The 22,732-nt window shown below is 47.0% G+C and overlaps 5 protein-coding genes across 5 annotated transcripts, besides 2 other annotated features; 1 reads left to right on the top strand and 4 right to left on the bottom strand.

Moving 5' to 3' along the window:
* Positions 1-27: 27 nt before the first annotated feature.
* N7481_011265 (uncharacterized protein) lies at positions 28-710 on the bottom strand (the record flags this gene model as incomplete). The annotated part of the gene is made up of 2 exons (XM_057270484.1): positions 28-581; positions 653-710. 2 exons carry the CDS (start codon positions 708-710, stop codon positions 28-30), a joined length of 612 nt encoding a protein of 203 aa, XP_057117658.1.
* A 3,818-nt stretch (positions 711-4,528) lies between these two features.
* Positions 4,529-8,303, bottom strand: N7481_011264 (uncharacterized protein; the record flags this gene model as incomplete). Its single annotated transcript, XM_057270483.1, has 14 exons — positions 4,529-4,866; positions 4,933-5,024; positions 5,078-5,195; positions 5,277-5,496; positions 5,554-5,612; positions 5,664-5,748; positions 5,826-6,186; positions 6,243-6,269; positions 6,322-6,497; positions 6,551-6,729; positions 6,794-6,849; positions 6,899-7,398; positions 7,464-7,516; positions 7,571-8,303. The coding sequence occupies 14 exons, from the start codon at positions 8,301-8,303 to the stop codon at positions 4,529-4,531; spliced, it is 2,997 nt and encodes a 998-aa protein (XP_057117657.1).
* A 1,908-nt stretch (positions 8,304-10,211) lies between these two features.
* On the bottom strand, positions 10,212-11,006 carry N7481_011263 (3'-5' exonuclease; the record flags this gene model as incomplete). The annotated part of the gene is made up of 1 exon (XM_057270482.1): positions 10,212-11,006. The coding sequence occupies one exon, from the start codon at positions 11,004-11,006 to the stop codon at positions 10,212-10,214; it is 795 nt and encodes a 264-aa protein (XP_057117656.1).
* Positions 11,007-12,781: 1,775 nt separating this feature from the next.
* Positions 12,782-13,092: a sequence feature (Protein overlapping with rRNA (N7481_011262, KAJ5974052.1) was converted to a misc_feature.).
* An 88-nt stretch (positions 13,093-13,180) lies between these two features.
* Positions 13,181-13,205: a sequence feature (Protein overlapping with rRNA (N7481_011262, KAJ5974052.1) was converted to a misc_feature.).
* Positions 13,206-13,418: 213 nt separating this feature from the next.
* stt4 (1-phosphatidylinositol 4-kinase STT4) lies at positions 13,419-19,724 on the bottom strand (the record flags this gene model as incomplete). Its single annotated transcript, XM_057270480.1, has 8 exons — positions 13,419-14,702; positions 14,771-15,058; positions 15,119-15,322; positions 15,385-15,637; positions 15,700-16,071; positions 16,125-19,411; positions 19,476-19,659; positions 19,717-19,724. The coding sequence occupies 8 exons, from the start codon at positions 19,722-19,724 to the stop codon at positions 13,419-13,421; spliced, it is 5,880 nt and encodes a 1,959-aa protein (XP_057117654.1).
* Positions 19,725-20,367: 643 nt separating this feature from the next.
* On the top strand, positions 20,368-22,562 carry N7481_011260 (uncharacterized protein; the record flags this gene model as incomplete). The annotated part of the gene is made up of 7 exons (XM_057270479.1): positions 20,368-20,406; positions 20,508-20,955; positions 21,015-21,607; positions 21,666-21,796; positions 21,871-21,887; positions 21,948-22,006; positions 22,086-22,562. 7 exons carry the CDS (start codon positions 20,368-20,370, stop codon positions 22,560-22,562), a joined length of 1,764 nt encoding a protein of 587 aa, XP_057117653.1.
* Between the last annotated feature and the right edge of the window lie 170 nt (positions 22,563-22,732).

The following is a 22,732-nucleotide window of genomic DNA, read 5'->3' as shown; positions in this document are numbered from 1 at the left end:
AATCCATTTAAAATAACGACGCATCCCTTACGTGAACATGATATGCAAAGGTACGCCTAACTTCTCTGCACAGTGTATATGTGCAAATGAAGGCGGATTGGCGATAATCGCATTGGCAAAGAAAGGCTTCGAGTCCTCGTCTGTACTCTGAAAGCACGCTCGCCAGCAACCATCAAGGATTTCTCTTATATCTGCTCGATTTTGTTGAATATCTCCACTACGAAGGCTGTTCATGCTGGGCATTAACCCAGGGTTCTTTACCATATACGCCATGAGCCTTTTTGGATCGCCTCCAATATTAAAAAATTCCAAGCCGTGAGTCTCGACAAATTCCTTGAATGTGCCATGAGTTGCGATTCGAATGCGGTGTCCTGCTCGGGCAAGAGCAAGTCCAAGGGCAACAAAAGGCTGTATGTCTCCACGAGACCCAACAACTTGGATCACTATGCTGAGCGAAGGCAGCGCGTGGCATTCTTGAATCTTTGTTTCCGTATCGCGTATCTTGTAAGCTGGACGCCGCCAATGAGGTGAAATAGTCATCATTTCGGGCTTCTCAACCTTAATATTCAGCCGTCCATCATCTGGATATCAATTAGCTTGTTCAGGTTCCATTTCTCCTTTAGCGACTGAAAGTGGATAAATATAATCATACCTGTGATAGTGGTCTTAGCTCCTCCACAATCGACATCGTGGTTCGTGATATTGAACATCTTGTAACGAGAAGTTGCCTTGACGACTAGATGCCCGTAGGATTTCGAGGTAGGACCTTTCTTCTGGATAATTCGAAGTATTTCAAGCCAGGAAAATCATTCAAAGCTCAGTTACACTGCATAGTGGTAATTTTCAAAAAGATTTAATGAGATTATCTTTTCTATACAGTGATAGTGAGGTCCACTTGTCAACGAAAAAATGATGTCAGTAGATCTTGGAACCTTGGAATCGTCAAAACCACCAAATGAAGAAAAATCATTCTATTTGACGCTGTCCAAATACCAGTAACTTCACAGTACCCCGTGTCCAATCGCGATGATGTCTTTTCGCGAGGCGTGATGTCATTCATAAATGAGAAATAAATATGACGTCCTAAGCCACTCGGTGATCTTCATTCATTCCTTTCTTCAGGAAGTGACCGATGGATTCGACCGGTGGCAAATGTTGCTGAAGTGGTTCGATTACCAAATGATCAAAAATGGAGCTGTCTAGATTTGATTCAAAGTTTCAGGTTTAACAATCAATCAACTTGGGCGTGCGTAAGTTAAACGCATCTGAATCCATTTGAACAAATTTCTTATTGAGGAAAAAGAGATTACTAAGATCATTGAGAGAGATATCTCAAAGTATGTCTAGAAAACAACTGAAGTATCAAGTGTGGAGGCCCTTTTAGATTATCTTCTCGGTCGGGCTGGAATCTTTTTGCCACAAGCACAGAAGCCGAGAACCTTAATCTGAGGCTGATGACCAGCGGATGATCATATTGAACTTTGAGGATAAGGGTTTGATTCCTCGCGGAATTAATTGAGTAATAGTCAGTCTTGGTCGCTTTGGAATTGTTTTGGGCTATGCTTGGGAGTCAAAGAATACATTTTTTAGATGGAGATCATTGCCTGGGCTGATGACTGATGTGCCTCCTTAGGTCATGAACAATTTTAGCCCTGATTTTTGCTTTGGGCTTTCTTTTATTGGGCAAAGTGGTAAGGTAAGCAAGAAAGATACCGGTCTTCTCGGTACCTCTGTGTTTAATATCTCTGACACCAGCCACTGTACTGGCTAGTCAAAAAGAACGAACAAGGCGATCACTGCTCTTGAATGTGAATTTGCATAAGACGTATTGGTAGCGCCGAATTTTAATTCCTTCCACAGCTATGCCGCTTTGCCAATTGGTAGGCCATCGCGCCACGAAAGCCCGACATGCTAGGTTCTACTTAGGTTTGTCGTCTCTATATGAATGACCACTGACTCAGAGGTTGCTGACCTTGACGGCAGGGCCGGGGTATGGTCTGCCATGTAGAGTCCGAAAGTCCTGGAAGCTAAGCCGGTCATTGATGCACTCAATGTCGAGATTCTGCTATAGAGGGCATTGTAAGCTGTTCGGGTCCGTTCTGAGTTCCTGTTCCTTTAAGGAGAACCCCTATCGGCTCCTAGTCCATCTCCACTTCTTAATCATAGCCCTTCACGCCCACCTATGGCGTTCTTCCATGAGGTATTAATAGGATCCTGCAGAAACCCGCTTGTTTATTTTTGTAACCTTAATTGCGACATATCTTAGGCGAAGATCCAAGCTGGACCCCTTATGTCACGTGGTGAGCCTGCGGCCGCGGCGGCAACGCGTCCCAAGAAAGCTAAGCGAAACCAGGAAAGGCTCCCTTGACCTGCCCAGAGACGTGATGCTTTCTCTCTCTCTCTTAGAACCAGAAAGCTTTGTATATTCATGGCTGCTGTTGAATTCGCGGGGTTGTCGGAACTGGATAAAGGCGTTTCTTAGGCGTGGTGGGAGGTCTTCGTACACGGGGAGGGACTTCGTCGCAGTGTAAGGGGAGGTGTTGAAGTAGTATTTAGCCTGAATGATATGAGAACCAGTGAAGGTAGTTAAGCGGTTGAGCCGTGATATGGGCTCGTCGTCACGTACTTTCTGGATTTCGGCACATGTCTCAAGTCCAGATTGCTGCCATACCTGCGTATCTAGTATAGTGAAGCAACGGAAATGTTTGACCTCAATTGTCTGGCTGAAAGACAACAATTGGAACAAATTATCGTATGCATAACGCCCTGGTCGGTTCAAGTGTTGTGGTGGGACATCGGAGGTTGTTAACGGCAGGTTCGGAACAGCGCAACGTCGAGCCTTCATCTGAAGGAATTCTGGGCCATGAACACCTGAAATTCAGTACAGAGAAAACCAAGAACGTGAAATGAGGAAGGAAGCGTACTATCAACAGCAAGCCTTAAGTTTCTTTAAGAATTAGTCACTGTTACTATTATAGTATTGATTGAATCTATCTTTTATTCCCCTCCTATCTATTATCTTGCCTAGCCACAGGTGCTAGCCTCAACCTTAGTCAATACCTATTATAATTCTGATTCTTCTTCTTTGGCTACATCAGATTGAAGATGGCCCCCTCCACTCGTTAAACCCCTGTTTCTGAGCAAGAAGAGCCCCGCACTACTAGCGTGGACTCTTCTCTTTACCCTAGTCCTGGTATTAAAACGGGTCCTATTCGTGGTAAAAATATCACTACTCCTAGTGTAGGTCAGACTAAAGCTAGTATAGAACCAGAATAGTTATAGTCTCCTAGTATCGAAGTTAAGGATTAACTAAAGCAAAGTTCGCGCGAAGCGACTATAGAAACCCTTTTAACTGATAAGAAAGAGCATATTAATAAGTAACTTTTTATGTATAGTAGAATACTCTGTAGTAAAGATAAAATCACTAAATTTCCGTATTCCTGTCTAGAAGTCTTAACGGAACCTCTGTAGCGTCTCTAAAATAGGTTTCTCTTTAATACAACCGTGTTTGTTCAGGGCTATCTAGAGCAAAAACCCTTTACTTATTTAAAGGTTTAGCGGATTTTAAGATTTAGGGTATAACTTAATAAAACTGAGTTATTAGCCAGAAACAGAGCTACTAAGAAACGGATACCTTATATATCAAATAGATTTAAGGCCTTCTTGTAGTCTCTTTCTATCCGCGGTAGTACCACACAGGCTATCTTCTTATTGATACTGTCAATATCGATCAAGAGATACTTACTGTTTTTGTTTCCTATAGTAGAGAGTAGCGAAGAGTCAACCAAGTAAAGAATTAATAGCAGCAACCAGGTGAAGAGAGCCTGGTGAAGAAAAGCGAAACTATACATTTTATCCCTCGTCTGCGCTCTAGAGTCTCGTCAAATCTTTTCCTGCTGGAATACACAAAGGCGACTTTTGAATATCAGTTCCGGCCCTTCAGGTGAAGGGCTGAAGGGCGCCCCGCTAGGGCGGCGGGCCGCCTAGGACAGACTCGTGGGCGCTAGGTGACCACCACTATACAATATCTGTTGTATATTTTTGTTTGCCCTTTTTTTACTTTTTACTTCTTTGGTGTTAGTATCCTTGCTGCTTTACTCTACGATCTGTTCAGCCCTTTCCCTGAACACCCCGAGCGCCGTGAATGGATAACGTGGCCCTCGGCTAGACCTGCCGTACTTTATAATGCCATTGCAAACACCCACACCTACACATTTCCATCTTCTGAACCTAGTTGTCACTGACGCTATACAAACTAGATATATTGTCATAGTTACTAGTACCACTGTTTGGTCTGGTCTTGTCTACTTTCTTACGGACACAGTCAAAAGTCTGACCGCGAGGGAGGCGCAGAAGCGCGACTCAAAGTGGCACGAAGATAGGAAAATACCGCACAACTCGTCAATTCGAAGTGCTTGATTAGAATACTTCGTTATTGATCAGATAACACGATATTTGGCTTGGTGAAAATTTTAGTTTCTAGCCAGAGATTGGGATTGGAATATAAAGAGCACATAGAAAATGCGATTTAGACAACATCGTAGATGGTCTCCCGATTGAGTTCTTGCACGATCATCTGGGCCCTTTCCAGAATCGCCTCTGTGCCCTCAAATCGGGATCTGAGGGCATCTACCACTGCGGGTGCCTCTTCTGCCTCTGAAAGTTGGCCTTCGGCTGCAACCACCACATTGAAATCTCTCGCCATACTCTCTACCTCCTCGGTCAATCTTCTCTGCAGATCATCAAAACAGTCATTCAGGGCCCCTATGTATTCTCTGCCAGCTACATTCGAAAACTTGGCAAAGAGCCTTGAATGCGTCAGGTGGTCATTCATGATTCTCTTCCGGCGCTTGTCACTTCCTGGCCCTGTATAGATTAATCAATAAGTTAGTTCGAAATTCAGCCCGGAGTAGAAATGTCAATTTGACTCACCTCCTTCTAGGTTTATCTGGGTATAAGCAGGTTGCATCAGCCCTGAAATGTAAGAGCTGGCATGACCATGAGCCATGTCTCGCTCGGTGTTTCTAATGAACGAGTTAGCACAGTATTTCGATGATACTTACACGGAGATCTGTACTCTGATATTTGCGTCATCTTCTGCAAAGAATTCAAAACATGTTCGTGGATGCAACTTCTTCTCAATTCCATGATTCGGCGAAGATTTTCGAGGGCGCATGGTGCAAGATGAATATGCGCTACAGAAAGCCATGAAGTGAGCATGCCACCATTGCAGCACATGGGTGACGAAGCTTCTTTTCCCAAAAGGAGTGACTCACCTCCAATTTCCCCTCTCCATTTATCAAATATCTTGTGAGCATCTCTCGCCATTTTTCCTTCTTGAATATGCAGCCAATTCCTCAAAATCTCCCAATTGAGAACTAGCTGGTCTCTTGCCGGCTGGAGTAACTCGTCATTCCAACAGCGACCCTCAGGTACAGCTTTTGTTACGTGATCGCCAAATTTTCGACAAAAAGCAGCATAGGTTGACCAGGCCAGCTGTAAGCGATGTTAGAACCGAATAGTACAGTCAGAAAATGGTTTGAAGAAACCCACTCCTGCCCATTCCCGGCTGATCTCAATACTTGCGACCGTCCAGCGAGTTTGATACTGCCCTGAAGTTTTATAAGACCAGGATTCGAATATATTGGCTTAAAGAAACTCACGAATCATGTTGGTAATATGTTCCTCAAATAGACCGGTCAAGCCCACGCGCGCTCGATGAGCCAATCCCTGGTTGGAAATGAGCTCCTATTGGCTATCAGAAACTCCGTATCTCTCAAGACGCTGCTCATGGCCTAACGGGTCCATCTAAGTCAAATATATACCTGGTTCAATCCATTCCGAGCATTTTCCAAAATTTCTCGAAGCCTAGCGGCGTTTCCACCCGTCACCAAATCTGTTCCGGACAAAGTCCACTGACGCAGAGAGGCCAGCTGTGTTGGTACTTGGATATTCAAGAATACGAATGCTGAGTGCATGAGAGCCTCAGCGGGTACTAAGTGACAGTACCGGCGCAGCTCCCGAATACCCGCAAGATCAACGTATGCCTCTTCGTCACTCTTTCCGCTAAAGCGGTACTCGGAGTAGAGTGTGTTACTAACACAAAATACTTTGACATCGGGGTGTCTTTTGATGAGACTTTGCGATATCAAGGAGTTTCGCTGAGTAATGAGGAATTTTGTCAAACTGGCCAATTATTTAGTATCTCGACATAGATCAAGCTTAAAATTTGAGTAGCTTACTTCAAATTCAACTCCGTTTCCTTATCACTAGTACAAAGTCAGCGAATGGGATTGCCGTATCTTGAGACTAAGGATTCACCGTAGCGTCAATGATTGAACTGCCAGTTCCGATCGTCTTGCGGATGATGATGCTTTTCGTGCCTTGGACTCGGTTGATTCAACCTTTTTTCGGATAGCCTGGATTTCTTTATTCATCTGTTTTATTCGAAGAGCATGCGAACTATCACCACGAGCAGACTCTTCAGGTGAAATGTCCTAAGAAGAGAGATCAGTAACTACCTCTCCGAATAAACGACTAGTACCTATACCTCCGATTTCGTGCAGATGATCCTTTTTGGCTGATTTGGTTTACATCTTCGCAAAATGTCTTGAACTGATGCGTTTGTACAAGCGCGGGCAATGTCCGCCACAACGAACACTTCATCACAGCTATGTGAAAGATACCGCTCGGTAGCTCGAACTCTGGCGAAGTTCAGATCACTGAAGCCTAGTCTACAGTTAGTCTCAAGCCTGACTATATTGAGTACAGCGATGAAATCCTTGAAGCATACCGGGTAGATCAGCGAGGACCAGGCCGTTCTTCAGAATCGGTGACTTGAGATATACCCTGGGAGATTATCAGCAAAGGAGTTTTTTCTAAGAAGAGCTTCACTAACCTGATAAGCTTGATGAATGGCCAAATTGCAGGTTTGCCATTGCCAATGTTGCTAGCGGTTAGCATATCGAGAATGTCTCTACACTCCTCAATATCACCTGCTATTGCAGAATACTTTGACGCATCGAGTCCACCTGGTCGCAATGCTAGGTCAGCAGAGGCCCACCGTTCCAACTGCGCGAGAATAGCTGAATGAGCCCCGTCATAGTCCTGGTAAAGGTACTCCATTGTCAATGCCGCTTGGTTGTTGAACAAAGATTCAAAAGTTTCCCAGGCCCTCACAGCCTCACTTCGACACTTTTGCTGTTCCTCTTGTGATTGCAGGTCTCGGAAGAATCGGTTGACATGAAATTGACGGAACATTGTAAGAAGCTCGTTCATTAGCTCTTTCATTTCTTCCGAGGTCATAAACTGTGCTTCAATTGTAAACGGTCCGGTGTGATCTTCATCAACATGTCGAAATTCAGTCACCACGCAGGTACAAGCTGTGCCTCCGCTACTCTGTATATATTTGTTAACATAAACGCATCTTTGACTAGACAATTAAGTAATGAAACGACACATACTGAGCGTGAAAGGCTCTGCTTGTCAAGCAACGAGTTTATCAAAGAACTTTTTCCTGGTCGAGAATCAGAATAAAAAAATGACTTGGAGGGATATTGGAATGCCATACCAACACCAGAGTCGCCTATAAAACCTACAGTCCGAGTTTCTGGGTACTTGAACGTGCTCATTTTCTTTATTTCCCTATGTAAAGCGTGAAGATCTGAAGTATGCTTTTCGCTCAATGGAGAAATTCCTATCATGTCGGCAAGAATACCCAATTCGCGTTTCACATCCTTCAGGCCATCCTGAAGTCGACTTTTATAAACCGGGGCAAGAGGAAGTTCCTCTTCACGGAGATCGCTAGTTCCGGTGTCGGGAATTTCTTCAATGTCACTACATTGATCACTGTCTAATTCTTCCTCACTTTCTGCTGCAAGTCTTCCAGAAGGGCGAGTTTCCCCACCGATACTCGACTCAGGAAAAGCACCTGGGATTCGCGGGATTTCTCGGGCTGAATTAGAAAAGATCGAGCTACTTCTCTCAGCTTGTCGGCCACCATAAGATGAAGGTGCTGGCGCAGGTCTTGGACTCGGACTTGGGGAAGCATTATGCTGCTGGGCATAAGTCGCAGGCGAGCTACCAGGGCTTAGCCACGAGTTTGATGACTGAGCTTGATGTGAAAGCATCGAGCCTGGGGAATCTTTGAGGCTCAAGCTTCGGAAAAGAGGAATCGATCTCGGAGTTTCCGGATTGAGCGTAGAATCCCCTTGATGATTGCCTCGAGATGAAGATGAGGGGGTCAATACCACTTCAGATTGTAGGCTTAACGAGAAGTGGGTGTCTGAAGGTGGGACTTCCATATCGCGGTTCCTGCCGTGTGAGAGGATGGTTCGAGTCCACAGCGAAAAGCGAATGCCGGTGTCTATTTAAATTAATCCATATGCCTCCGGGATGGGCTATTGGCCCCTACTCTGGAATGGACCTGCGGTGGGGCAGTGTAACGCTTCGTGCTGCGGGTTTTGCGGGCTCCATTTGTTAGCGCTGCCTTTCAACTACACTCGCGGCGCCTGCAAACGCCAAAGTGGTTCCTCGTATTGGACCTTGATCAACTCGGTTTAGTTTTTATCATATGTAAACTACCGATCCAGAATATTGTGCAGAAGCTATGGGTTACCTTCAATGAAAAGAGAAATGTTGAAGCTGTGCCATCCCCTTGAGTCCATTTGGCCCCCACGAGCTAGCAGCCTAGCCGCATACATGCCCCTGTCGCAAAAGCGAACGAGGTCATGCGCCTGATTTGATTAGCCAATGAACTATTGTGTCTAGAATGGCCTGTCCTTTCGTGATGGAAAGCGCTCTGGGTTCTGAAAAAGCGGCAATCTCGGAGAAATTTGGCATCTGATACCCGGCCTTCTTTTCCTGGAGTGATTGGTGGCTGGGGAAAGAGGAATAATTCGAGCATTTCCCGTTATCTGTTCAAAGATCTAAGCATGAATTTCTGGATTGATTCATGCCTGGACTAGTAACTTAACCCTTTCGGCTCTGCGGTGCATACTTGGGCACTCGAGAATGAACGGCACTTAACTATTAGGGCGTTAGCAGGCTATGACTATTCTGGATCCAGATCAGCTCTAAAATCAATTTTACGACCTAGCGCTAACTGTTTCGGAAGCGCTAGCTTGCAGATAGGGCACTGAGAGCGAATGATTCTAAGCGTTTCCTTAGTAACAGCTGGACCACGCAATAGAAGGCGCATGAATTCATAGTTCGCACAGTACCTGAAATAGATCACAATGAGTAGATTGCGGCGGTATTCACCGCCAATACTCAAGAAAGCAGTTTAAGTCTTCGAATTCAGCTATTGTCTCTTCATGGTGAAGATCATTTTTTTAGAAAGTGCTTAAAGGTTTTGGGCCTCTCGCCTTCGTTAACTTCATCTAGCAACAAGACTGATTCTTGAAGAAACTTCAAAGACCCAAGATTGCTTTCAGAGGTTACTCTCCGTGCTTCGTGTCTTTCTTGGGACAGCACAAGACCCCAGCCCTCAGCCTTGCTTTTCCTCAACCTCTACAGAGAGAACATTGAAATACGATCTCCCTGTACAAGGTTTTGCGGATCCTATTGATGACCAGATGATTCGTTCGCCGTCAGTCTCGTATTGAAGTGAAATGATTTCATAGCCAATTCCTTCTCAAGTCTGACTTGAATCCGTATTATCCAAGTTCTATTCAAGCACCTTTCCTTACTAGGTTCCAATAAAAGATGTCAGAACATATTTATATCAATCTACTTCTCTATAACGACATAAGATTATTTTTATTTTTTCTACTTGAGTAGGGACTTAAGAGTATAGTATGTTAATATAGAAAGATAGGATGTTATATCACATGGAATAAAAAAGTATTAAAGGGGAGTAGTAACTTAATAGGATGAATATAGAAACATAGAAAGAGTCGGGATAGACTAGATGTCTCGTTATAGTGATATTACGTTGTGAAGAATCTCCTTGACAAAGTGCTAGAAAAATAGTCTCCTTTCAAGTTACATGCCTATGGCTTGCTTCTGCCAAATGGATTGTGATTTCTTCTCAATCAGTGCCAGAATATTATGTTTGATCACTCCAGTATATTTTAACACCGTACTGTGTTTTGTGAAAAATAACCAAATTGGAAACTAACAAAGTATTTGGCATGAAGACCGATAATGAGTCCGCAATATATGAATAAACGACGCTAACAGAAGCATTCAAAAAGAAAAAAAAACGAAAGTTATTCAGTAGCAAGGGCATCAGGGCTTGTATAATCCATAAATACAACAAATCTTATCCCAAATAAATCGGACCAAGGATCATATCCCTCTGACCATTCAAGATCATCTGCAAGATCAAACCATAGGAGATTATCGGAATAATCGTCATGTTTAGCACCATCTTCCCAATGTTGAGTAGACTGGGAGACAATCACTTTGCTCTTGGATTTTCCCTTGTGATGCCTTTGTAGGCTTTTTCTGAGCTTAGACTCTTCATCCCGACGTCGAACTCTTTCTGCCCACAATTTCAGTTCCTCTGGATTTCTGATACACCAGATGGCGATATCTCGTGCTGCATATGCGTCTTCTAAAGCACTATGCCCACAATTGCTGTTCTGTATATCCAAGCTCAAGAAATCCTTCGCAAGACTCTTCAAGCTCCACATGCGAGGTAACGGCTTGGTGGGGATAATGGAAGGGAAGACAGTCTCGGCAGTCAAAATGGCAGTGTCAACAATCTTCGCATGGCATATGCCTAGGACTTCGAGATCATAGTTCAGAGACTGGCCAACTAATATAGTCGAGTTGTCCATGAACTCCCATAATTTATCGCGCGCCTCTCGCCAGCTTTGAAATGCTGCACCAGAGTGGATGGCACTGGTAATGGTATCTTCTGTTATTCCACTGACCTTTGACCTCCAGTCAACCACTTTCTCTGATGGTACAACATAGCGACTTATAAGAATTTTCCCTGTTAAAAAGTCAACAGCGCTGAGAAAAGCGAGTGCTTGACGGCCATTTCCCACTCCGACCATCTCACAGTCAATAGAGATAGCCTGACAGAGCCCCGTTGCTTGTTGATCTACATGAGGTACCCCTCGAAATTCATAGGTCTGAATCGAACCCTTGGATGTTCGTTGCTTATTTCTTATGGTCCCAGGTCCGAGGATGTATCTTTCGGCCCGAAGACGATGCCATGAATGGCACTTGGAACGCAAATATCTCAAAATAAGACTTTGCTCCAAAGGGTCCAGAACGACTGGGAGACCAGGGACTCCAATTCCCACGCCTGGTAAAGAATCTGTTGCATTGAATGTAAGCCTTGAACCAACCGGTTATTAGGTTTTAGGCCAAGTACCTAGAGCTGGGCTCTCTTCGAAAGCCATTGATGGTACAGAAGCCAGGGAACTGGATGAAACATGTTCATCTGGAATCTCTATGATATGTCCAAAAGGCCTTGCTACTTCCTCAGAAAATTCTGTTTGGACGTATACCGAGGGCAAATTGGATGGGGGTATCTGTTGGGCATTGTTTGGTGTGTTTGTTGAAGTGCACTTGGAGTTTTGATAATGCTGTATAACCCCCAGCTCATCTTTAAAGGCTCTTTGACATATGGGACATATCAAAGGGTGAAATTTCATTATGAAGTGGGTTTTGACGTCATTCAAACTGCGAAAGTTCTTTCTCTCGCATCTTGGACAGGAAAAACGAGCTGAAGCTGCCATATTCAAAACTGAGATTTTGAGTCAATTTCCAAGTTTGATATGACTGAGATCTAGACAAAAGAAACTCCGGCTAAGTGAAATTTGGAACCCATCACTCTTCTTATCTTTTATCCAAATACCTTGACTGGTACTGAAGACGTACACGTAGCTCTTGGCATGCATCACACCGCGGGAGGGCATTGGTAGGTACGGGGATTCTAAAGCCACACGCGTGCGATACGCCGCCTCACTTCCAGCTTTGCAGTCTACTCTGCGAAGGGACAAACTTGATCCTTGGCATGGGGAGCGCTCGAAATTAGATTACTGGCCAGTAAGAACAAGGTGGTTTTCTAGATGAACGCGTTACATGGCCTTTGGCATGACCGGCCCACAATGGATCCGAGCCTAGACGTCACCTGCACCAACATATTCTAGGCAATTTCTGCGGGCTTTCACAGGCTATCATGCGAGTTAATGAACTGTGTAATTTAATAGATACTGTTCTACTCCATAGAGTTATCTGTATTCAAGCTGTTACTATAGAAGCAGCTTGGTACACGCTAGTAGGAGCGGACCGGGCCGTGTGACCCAATCTTGCTTTTGTTTCGGTGTTAGTGCTTACGCGCCCCAGCCTCCTTTCGTCCGTCGTTCATCATTAATGAGGAAGTGTGTTTAACTATAAGCAATTGTCTGTCTACATTGGAACTCTCAGAATTGGAAAATAAGAGGATCTCTATTAATTTACCTTATTATCATATATATTCGTTTATTAACTCTTACAAATCGCTTCTCTAGGAATTCTGGTTCCTTGAACTAGTAGAATAGTACAATTGTAATTATAATAAAGTTTGGCCTGGAAAGTGGTCCACTTTTTCCTCCTACATGTGCGGTGGTCTCACATATCCGAAAGGTCTACTGACGATCAAGCGATGGGTCGGGTCATTGGAGCCCCAGGAGAAATTTTTAGGAGCAAAATCCGGGGCCAAACCCGGCCGTTATAACTTATAGGCAATAGAAAGTGCAACTTGACGTGGGCTTCGGGCTTGCACCTTCATTGCTCTAATCTCTCAAGCTCCGCTCAGCTGCTCAAGTACTTAAGCCGAATCTCAGCATTTCTGAACTCGACTTACTGAGTCCCAGTAATCCCTCGACAATCTAAGAGGGCCTATCCACCAGCTGCACGACGCTGAAGGGGCGGTCATGTTGTCTATAGTAATTCTAGAGGATATATCCCTTTTTGCAGTTTCGTTAGGTACATACGACCATAGGGTGTGGAGAACAGGGCTTCCCGTCCGCTCAGCCGTACTTAAGCCACACGCCGGCAGGTTAGTAGTATGGTGGGTGACCACATGCGAATCCCTGCTGTTGTATGTTTTTGTCTTATTTTTTGGGAGATTTTCTGCTTTTTTCGTGGAAACTCAACAACATCGATTAGGTGCTGACTCAATATGGGAGTGTTTATGAAGACATAATTCAGGTATGTGGACGTATCAAAGTGTCTGTACCACGACCTCCATTCATGTCGACCATATTCAACAGCTCGCCGTTGTCTGCCGGCGAGCAAAAGCGGTGAATTAAGTGGGCCCTCCGTCCCGAGGGGCGATAAGATAATGTTAAGTCCAAATTATATTAATCAACCTGTCCAAAGAAGAGAAAAGGCATAAGGCCTTGAATAACAAGGCCCGACGAAGTGAAAAAAAGGTATAGTGGCCACACCACACAATTAAGTACTATCTACTCCACTTAGTAGGGAATACCGTTAGTCATGAGCTGGAACTGATCGTATCCCTTAGTAGAAACACTCATGTAAGACTTGCGAACAAGATCCCGCATGTACTCCGCAGCATCGCGCTCGTTCTTCTCGAGAACAAATCGAGCACGGAAATTACTCAGCGTCTCGGGCTTGAAGCACGGCAGACCACTATCAAGCATCAAAGACACGATATGGGCCAGCTTAGTACAGTAAGGACGCGAGGCCAGGAATGCCTTGACGACCAGGGACTCGAACCAGCGATAGGGCTGTGTATTGGTCGGGTTGTGCGAGTTATGTCCCGGCAAGCTGATGCCCGAGGTGCCGCTAGGATGATGTGCGGGATTGTGGGTGCCACTCATGACGGCCACCATCTCGGAAGTCAGTTTGAAAGGAGCGCGCTCGAATCGGACGCCGCCGGGTGCAATGTCGAAACAGAAGCCGAAATCGATGTGGATGATGTGTCCTGCGTCGTCGACCATGATGTTGCCGTTGTGTCGATCTTTGAATTGGAGCAGGTATGAGATTACCGAGTACGCAGCCATACTCTTGACGAAGTTGGTGCGTGCTTCTTGGAAACGAATTGAGTCTTCACCGCCGTATTTGGAGACGAAGTAATCGTAAAGACCATTAACTGCCTCGCGGCCTAACATGTCGCGGGAAATTGAATTGGGTAGCACGTCAATCACACCACATCCAGGTGCGGTGGATGTGACCCGGTACGGGAAGACCCAGACGTCGAGGCCAACACTGGAGAAGATGCTGCGGAAGGCTGCGATCATCTGCAAGGCAAGCATATCTTGGCGGCAGTCATCGCCAACCTTGAAGATGGCCGACTGCCAGATTTCATATGTCTCCTGTTCAGCTTCCTTCGCGCGTACTGATACCTGGCGCTGGTGGGTGGCCTCGTGGACCAGGGCAGCAGCCTTGGCATCTAGACGGGGTCGAGTCTTTTGGATACGGAAAGTAGCCATGTAAGGCGCCTTTGCGTGACTTTGAAGCGGTTTCCCGGACTTCCGATCAATTCCAACAACCACACCGTCGGGGTTACTAGGGAGATAGACTCCTACCTCAACCTTGATCTTGCGCAGCTCTTCCTCAATCTTCTCCTTCTTCTCGGGTTTGCTTCTCTTGATATAAGGACGAAGTTTGCCAGAGACGCCGGTAACCTCACTGAAGAAGGAAAATTCGCGTTCGTAGAAAATTCGCTCCTCGACGGAGAAGCTCGCGATCAAGTTATCCAGGAAACGGTCGAGTGTCGGCTTGATAGGATCCGGCTAATGCGCGTGGTATGGTTAGATCATTTCGGAAGAAAAAGGCAGGAAACAGCGGGGAGTAAGCTTACAATCTGGGAGTCCTCGTCCTTGTAGGAGTTTGCCTTCATGTTCCAAATCACCTGATGCGCGAACAACTGTGATAGTTTGGCAGTTTCGAGGATATAACGCTCAACGTATCCCAGAGCATCGTATCGCAGGGCCTGGACCAATTGGGGGACGAAATAGAAGCGAACATCCATGGAGTGGCTTTCTAGGGCGCGCATCGCGTATTGCAGAATGAATGGATGGTTCCCATAAGCAGGCAAGAAGTATGTCAAGGCTTCGGTGGGATTGACAGGCGCCCAATACAGCAAATACTAGATAAAGTATTAGTTCACCGAAGGGTCCTCTGATCTCAAACCTCACACCGGACTTACCTTCAGTTGGAAATTGACATCAGATGGCAAAGAAGAGTCGAACATGATTTCAAGGGCACTGGCCTCAGTAATGGCTTTTTCGGGGAAGTTCATGATAAGCCATCGAATATCCTGCTGCATCTTCGGTGACGGGAACCGGGCAGCAAGCTGAATAGCCAGGCCGGGACTCTCAGTCCACGCAAGTCGTAGGAAGGAAACAACGCCCTGGTAGAACGTGTTAGAGGCCGTGTCAAGTAAAAGTATCGAAATAACGATGAAATAAATACCTCTGCAGGGTTCTTCCCTCCGATCGAGGGCATATGGTGCTTGCGCTCTGGCTCCAGAGGGAAGAGCCAAACTCGGAGGCGGGATCTCTCGTGTTCAATGAGAATTTGCAACAGGTCCTGCTTGGCTTGCAAAGACTTGTAGGATCCTTGCGACTGAGAGGCAATATCCGCAACGCTTCGAAGCATGGACAAGGTATCAGCGAAAACCTTATCCTCTGCCTTGATTTGCAGACGGTTGCCGCCAAAAGACCATCTAGAAGATAACAGATGTTAGAAATGAGCTTCATTTCACGAGGGTAAAAAGTCATGGCATACCTCGGCGTATGTTTGAACCAACTGAGGGCAGCCGAAAGGATTTGATCTTTGAGCTTCCAAGCTGCTGGGCCATTTCGTGGGCTTAGGTTCTGCAAAACCTTCAATCCGAACACGATTATACGGAAATGAATTTCTCTTGCCAGGGGGTGGCTTTGGGTATTCGCGAGAGCCACGACCGTGCTGCTGACCAGACGACAGAACAGTTGTTGATCCTGCAGGTTACCGAGGCGCATAGCATTGAAATGGCTCTCGAAGAACTGGAGAACACGCATGTGGGGAGATAAAGCATTCTGCGCATCCTGCTGCTGCTTAAGCATCAGGGCTTTGTCAGTTGGAAGAAGCTCGATCTGCGCATGCATTGGATCAACGCATCTAAAGCTGTTAGTATATTGGTTAAAGCATTTCCATGTGAAAAAAGAACATACTCAAAGGACGGGTCAAACAGCCCCTGTCGGCACTGAACGCTTCTTTCCCAAGCCTCAACAACTTCTGAGAGAATTCGGGGCTCAATGCTAGGATTTTCATGAATCACTCCCAGCCAGAGAGACACTCCCAGCTTGATCGTCTCCTTGGTGAAGATTCGGAAGGGCAGAGCAACAAGGTAGTGAACAACCGACAGCCGAGGCTTACTGCTGCTACAAATAAGGCCAGCGGCTTGTCTAAGCAAGTCCCGGGCCTCGACAAGCGGTATATCCTCACCATTAACGCTGCGTCCATATATATGGGAAAGGGTAGCCTCCAAGCGATCAGCGGCCTCGGGAGACATTTCAGCTTCAGGTGGATGGCCACTAGTTCCGAATATGTCGTTGTTGGGCCCATGGAGCAAACGCATGTCAGGGCGGCGATACTTTTGACGAGTGGTGTAAAGTGCCATGAAATCGGAAGCCAGGTTGACATCACTGCTGTCGTGACTATCCAGGGAGCCTAGTCGGGGGTCGCTCTGTGGAATCAGCGAGCCCATTTCCAATGCGAAAGATCGGCCCATAGAGATGTGACCATAGGCCCCATCGTCATCGTATTCAGAGAGATAGGTCTGAAGGAGCCCCTTGATGTCTAGAGGAGCAATGTTCAACACCGCCGTGACCCATGCCTTGGCATGCCCGAGGAATCGATCCAGGGTCACTTTCCTAAAGGCATAGTTATCGGGTAGGTCAACCCGGACAATACCCATCGGGGAAACCAAAGATGGTTTCCACTCAAATTCATCCAGCTCTCCCTGGAGACAGGATAACCACATAACAGTCAGAATTTCCAGAAGAGCAAAGAGAGAATGTTTTTCGCATAGTGCCGAAGGACATTCGCGGATGATCTTTTCAACACATTGCGTGGCGATACTCTGAACCCTTTCAATGCGGTGGCAGCAAGCCACCAGGAAATCTGCCAGCTGTTTAGACAAGAACGGCGCCGAGAATTCATCATATTCCCCAGAAATGGTTCGCGATAGATAACAGGAGACAGTTTTATCGGCGACAGCGCTCATGCAGACAACCATCTCTGGGGTTGCAAGGGACGGGTCGCGGAAGTAATTGAGAATCTTGGTGCAGTCACCCGCCGATGCACGGAGACTTTCAATCAAAAGAACAGCATTAAGGAACACTGATCTTGGGTAATCCAGCCGTTTGATATCAGATTCGCGACCGGCAAGCTCCGCAATTAGAGTTCTCTTCTGCTCCAAAACTCGTTGCGGCCCGGAGCCTCGTCTGAGAACAGTATTAAGTTCTACATCGCTCTCGAGAGACTCCATGCGTTCTTCGGCAATGAGTGGCGGCGAGTGACTTGCAAGCAAACGAAGCTCCTTCATGTGCTGCTGCGCAACAGCTGAGTTGAGGGATATTCCGTGGACGGCAATATTAAACCAAGCATCCCGGAACAAGGACATGATAGTATCGTCATATTCAAGCGGAGACTGAGACATTTCTGGTGTCTTTGAAGCAGAGATCAAAAGTGCTAGTGGTTTCAAGAGAGGGGTGATATCGCTGGAGGCAAAGACGACCTCCCTATGGCGCTCTGTCTCGAGATCCGGCACATCACCCTTATTGACAATGCTCTCCAATAGATGAATCAGATACATTCTATGGAGAGGGGACTGTCGGTCCAAGATCACCGCCAAGTGTGACATCGCAGATTTGACTGCTTCGGAAATCACAGTCAAACTCTTGTGGACCCCATCAAGATAAATGCGATTATAGAACTTCAGCAACAGCTGGAACTCGGCCGACCCGCTGCTCAAAGCGAGGACGGCAGTTTCTTGGATGATGTACGCATCTACTGCGACGCCGAGTTTGCCAACCTTCTGAAGCAACATGGACTGTGCCAGAGCAGTGATTTTGTCATCATTGCAGCTAGTAGCAATGGCCATAATCGCGTGAATAACATTCCTGAATATGAGCAGATCCTCCTCTCCAGAGGCAGAGAGAGATGCTTGGCTGCCGTTTCTGTATGCGCCAACGGGGTCTCCGAGGAGCTGATCCTGGGCAGAGAAATCACCATTTGTACTGGGGCTCAGTGCATTGCCCAGCGAGTACAGGGTAGTGATAACGGCATCTTCAGACAGAATGCTGAGGACCTGAGCAAGGCATTTAGCAGCTACGGCAACAATTGGGCCGGTAGGAGTTCCTCCTTGAGTTAAAAACTTCAACAAGCAACGTCTCCCGATCGAGGCACCACTCGAGGACATCCTAGCGAGGATAGCCGTGCATTTCAAAGCAATTATTGCCAGACTGTCAGATGCCATTTGCTGAGCATCAGCCAGAGTGTCCTCAAGCCATGAGAGAAGAACGTCGTTGTTTGTAGCATCCTCTCCCAGAACGACACAATTCAGGAAACCGACTAGCGCATCTCCTTTAACGGAAAAGGCCAGTCGCTGCTGGGAGGGAGAACCGACTTGTAAATAGTCAGAGCCATCCGCAAGCAGATGAATTTCCTCGCTGATGATATCGGTGATACGCTCGACCAGAGCAGTGTCAGCCTCGTCATAGCCCTTTGCGATACTCATTCCTGCCATGTACTCGTCCAGAAGTTGGTCATCGGACAATTTTTCGGACTCGATCAAGGATGCAGCAGATGACTTCACAAAGCGCATAAACCCCTGCTGCACGAGCATGGCACCTAGGGGCCGACCTTGGACTGCGTAGCGACGCGTGTACTTTCTCCAGTCCTTGAACATATTCTCGGTCATACCGGCATTGCGAATGGTGGATGAAGCTGTCTCGACCGCAATCATAAATGGTTCGGAGAGCATGACCCGCAGATGGTCGATGATTCGAATCTTTTCCTTGGAGGACCAAATAGAGGTATACTTGGCTGACGACTCCAGGAATCCAACCAGGGAGACTGCGATTGACAGAATGGCAATAGACTCATGAACGACTCCGCGACCACCTGCCTCGCTTGACGAGTATTGGAAAGGAGTCACCGCGTTGATAGCCTCGCTGCAATTGTTCAGAAACTCTGTCGCTGAAGTGACGACAGCCTGGCGCAAGGATGGGAACCTTGTCCCAAGAGATAGGAGTGCTGAGGTCAGGTTGGTGGTGAGTGTTTCCCATGGCGATGGTTTGACAAATTGTAGGAATGGCGACGACCGAAACAGTTGGCTGGGAGCTTCGGGTAGGTAGCGAGCCAGCTGAGTGACCAGCTTGGTTGCATTCTCTTGGTCATTTACGGAATTGGCAGCTTTACAAAGAGCCAAAAGGACGTCGAGTTCGCGAATTCCCTATCGATATATGTCAATCTACACCCACAGGAAGCGGGGGACCAAGAGGTCGAGCTTTGCACACCATTGGGACCCGTGAAGTGGGGGATTTGTCTTTCAAGACTCCATTGAGCATACCATCGGCCTGACGGGCTGGCCGGGTTTGCTGGTTCAGACGAATGAGGTCCGATTCATTGCCTCGGGCGGATTGGTTGACGGCCAGAGCGGCCAATTTCTCAAAGGCGGAGCGCCTGATGCAGACGGAGAGACTGCAAGGGATCATTAATAAACGAGGAAGTTAATCAGACGTAAAAGAAAGGACGTACCCATCCATCTCGGCGAAAGTGCAGAGCTGTGAACTAGGGAAGTTCAAGATCGTGCCAGGAGATCCAATAATTCTGGGGAAGGGGGTTCGGAAGCTCGGGGGGCACGTGTCAACGCGATTTGCGGAGCCAAGATTGTCCTCACCGTGGAATGAGCCTTGTTTGTTTATTCAGATTTCTAGCATGGAGGGTAAATTCCTAATTTAAATTCCTTTGACATTTAAATTATATTACTTTGGATAAATCCCTACATCCATATTTATCTATATGTATATACAAAGACATAGACATAGACTAGTATACTAGTAACACTAACTACGGGACCGAGTACTCGTACTTGCGGCGAGGCTCATTTTGCTGGGGCGCGGGTGGCGGCCGCGCTTCTCCCTCGAGCTGCGACTTCCAAGCTCCTCTTCCCACCACCTCCGGACTTCCTCGATAGCTCTCGCTCCCCCCAAATTTCACACCTTTTCGCGGGGTCTGGGACCAGTCCGTTCACCTCGATCTAATCTCGTCGAGATTTTCCTGTCCCTCCTGCTGCTGTAATACCCGTGTCTGGAACGTCAATGCCGCAGTGATTCATCCAGTCATTCCCGCTAATTGGCCTGTGGATAAGTTCCTAGACCAGGGGTCTGTGTGTTATAAGTAAGAACCATGCCGCCTCGTGAAAAAAGCTCGCTCAAACGGGGAAGAGTGAGTACTACTATCCACGTTGACCCTGACCGTTGACGCAACATACCTGGACCTGGAGTGGCTTGCCTTGCCTTGCTTACCATGCGCTCGATCAATTCTAGGTCAACCCCGAAACGGACTCTCAAGACCAGAAGAAACCCAGACGCTCTCAAAGAATATCGAGCCAGCAACAACTGGAGACACCCGTGGACCATGACTATCTCCCCACCCCGCTGACCCATGCCAACTCGACCGCTACAGACATCCGCAAAGAACTCACTGCCACTCCGCCGGACAGCCCGAGTCACAACCCCGATTTATCGCAGGCGGTGTCATCCCCACCTGGTGATACCCAGGCCCTCTCGCAATTCGTATACCCCCCAAGGGCTTTTGCGGACGAGGTCGACGATGAGAGTGCCGAGGGAGTTTGGGGATATCTCCTCCCGCTGGATGACAATGTGAGCGATCCGTTCGTTCTGAAGAAGCGTGATAGCTGTAATGGGCGGGAGCGGGCCCCTAAGAAGGGTCAGGCTCCCGGTGGTTACCTGGTCGGCCGTCACCCTGAGTGCGGTATGCAATTATTCTGAGTAACGTGTTTTACCTGAATGTGAATGCTGATGAGTCAACAGATCTGGTGATCAATATCCCAACCATTTCAAACCGACACTTCCTCCTCTTTTCGGAGAAGCGTAAGGGAGATGTTGTTGCTATGCTAGAAGATCTTTCGAGCAATGGTACCTTTGTCAACGACGCTATAGTGGGACGAAACAAGCATCGCGAGCTTGAAGATGGTGACGAAGTGTCCATTCTGAATGAAGCCCGCTTCGTCTTTCGCTATCCTCGCACACGAGACACGCACGGTTTCCGCCAGCAGTACCGGATCCTACAACAACTCGGAAAAGGACATTTTGCGACTGTTTACCTCTGTGTTGAACGGGCTACTGGAAAGCAGTTTGCCGTCAAAAAGTTTGAGAAACGTCCTGGAGACTCCCAAAAGAATCAAGGCGAGGCATTGCAGCAAGAGATTGCTCTTCTGATGGGTGTCAATCACCCGAATCTGCTCTGTCTGAAGGATACATTTGATGAAACTGATGCTGCTCATCTCGTTCTGGAACTTGCTCCCGAAGGAGAGCTGTTCAACTTGATTGTGAACAAACAAAAACTGAGCGAGGCTGAGAGCCGCCATCTCCTCCGTCAACTCCTTGAGGGCTTGAAATACTTGGTATCTATATGTTGTATTAAGTGGAACCGACGATATTGATGCTAACATATCCCTTTAGCATGATCGAGGAATCGTTCATCGCGATATCAAGCCGGAGAACATCCTTCTTGCAGACAAGAAAATGACTGTCAAGTTGGGTGATTTTGGGCTTGCGAAGATCATCGGCGAGGATTCATTCACAACCACCTTGTAAGTGCAAAGCTTTCCACTCATCCCTTTTTATCTCATTTTACTTTACGCATATGCTAACACAGAATACGCAGGTGTGGTACACCAAGTTGTAAGTTATTCACTACAGCCCCTCAAGTGTGAGCCTTTTGAACAGTAACTAATTGTATAGATGTGGCACCTGAGATCCTGCAGGAGACAAGACAGCGACGCTACACCAAAGCCGTGGACGTCTGGTCATTGGGGGGTGGTTCTCTATATTTGTCTTTGCGGATTCCCGCCCTTCTCGGATGAACTGTATACCCCACAGAATCCGTGGACGCTTGCCCAACAGATCAAGATGGGACGATTCGACTACCCATCTCCATACTGGGACTCCGTGGGAGACCCTGCATTGGACCTAATCGACCGAATGCTTACAGTCGACGTCGAGAAACGCATCAGTGTGGACGAGTGTCTCGAACACCCATGGCTCACCGAGAAGTACCCCAGCGTCAACGATAGTACCGATGGGCTGACGGGTGCACTCGGCAAACTTGACTTCTCCAAGCGCAAGGTCGAGCGCGAACGCACTTTGTTAAGTAGCGTGAATGCGGCCGATTTCAGTGAGCATGTCGAGGATGGTGCGACCCCGATCAAGGTATTTCGCAAGAATGAGGCCGGAAAGCGTGTTCACAACCGTCCAGCTAAGGTCTCTCGTCGTGAACCTTCTCCCGGCGACAATAGCGGTCCTCGGGACTTCGCTAACCTCGGTGCTCGAGGAGATCCTGCATTGTACGAAGAGTAACGCGAGTTCTCGCCAGTCAGTGTCAGTGTCAGTACGATATGTACTGAGTAGATCTGGGATCGAAGATTGCTCCGGTGGATCTGGGCCTCGCTGTGTTCCAAATCTGTTTTTTCTAGTACTTTATTGTTTCATTTTATTCTTCAGGGGGGATAACATGCGTTGGGCTTGCA

This window comes from Penicillium waksmanii, assembly GCF_028829765.1.
Source record: "Penicillium waksmanii strain IBT 27052 chromosome Unknown utg000009l:1.0-4314994.0:1.0-4318279.0, whole genome shotgun sequence".
Lineage (NCBI taxonomy): Eukaryota > Fungi > Ascomycota > Eurotiomycetes > Eurotiales > Aspergillaceae > Penicillium > Penicillium waksmanii.
Note: the sequence above shows the minus strand (reverse complement) of the source record. Positions and strands in the feature narration are given on the sequence as shown.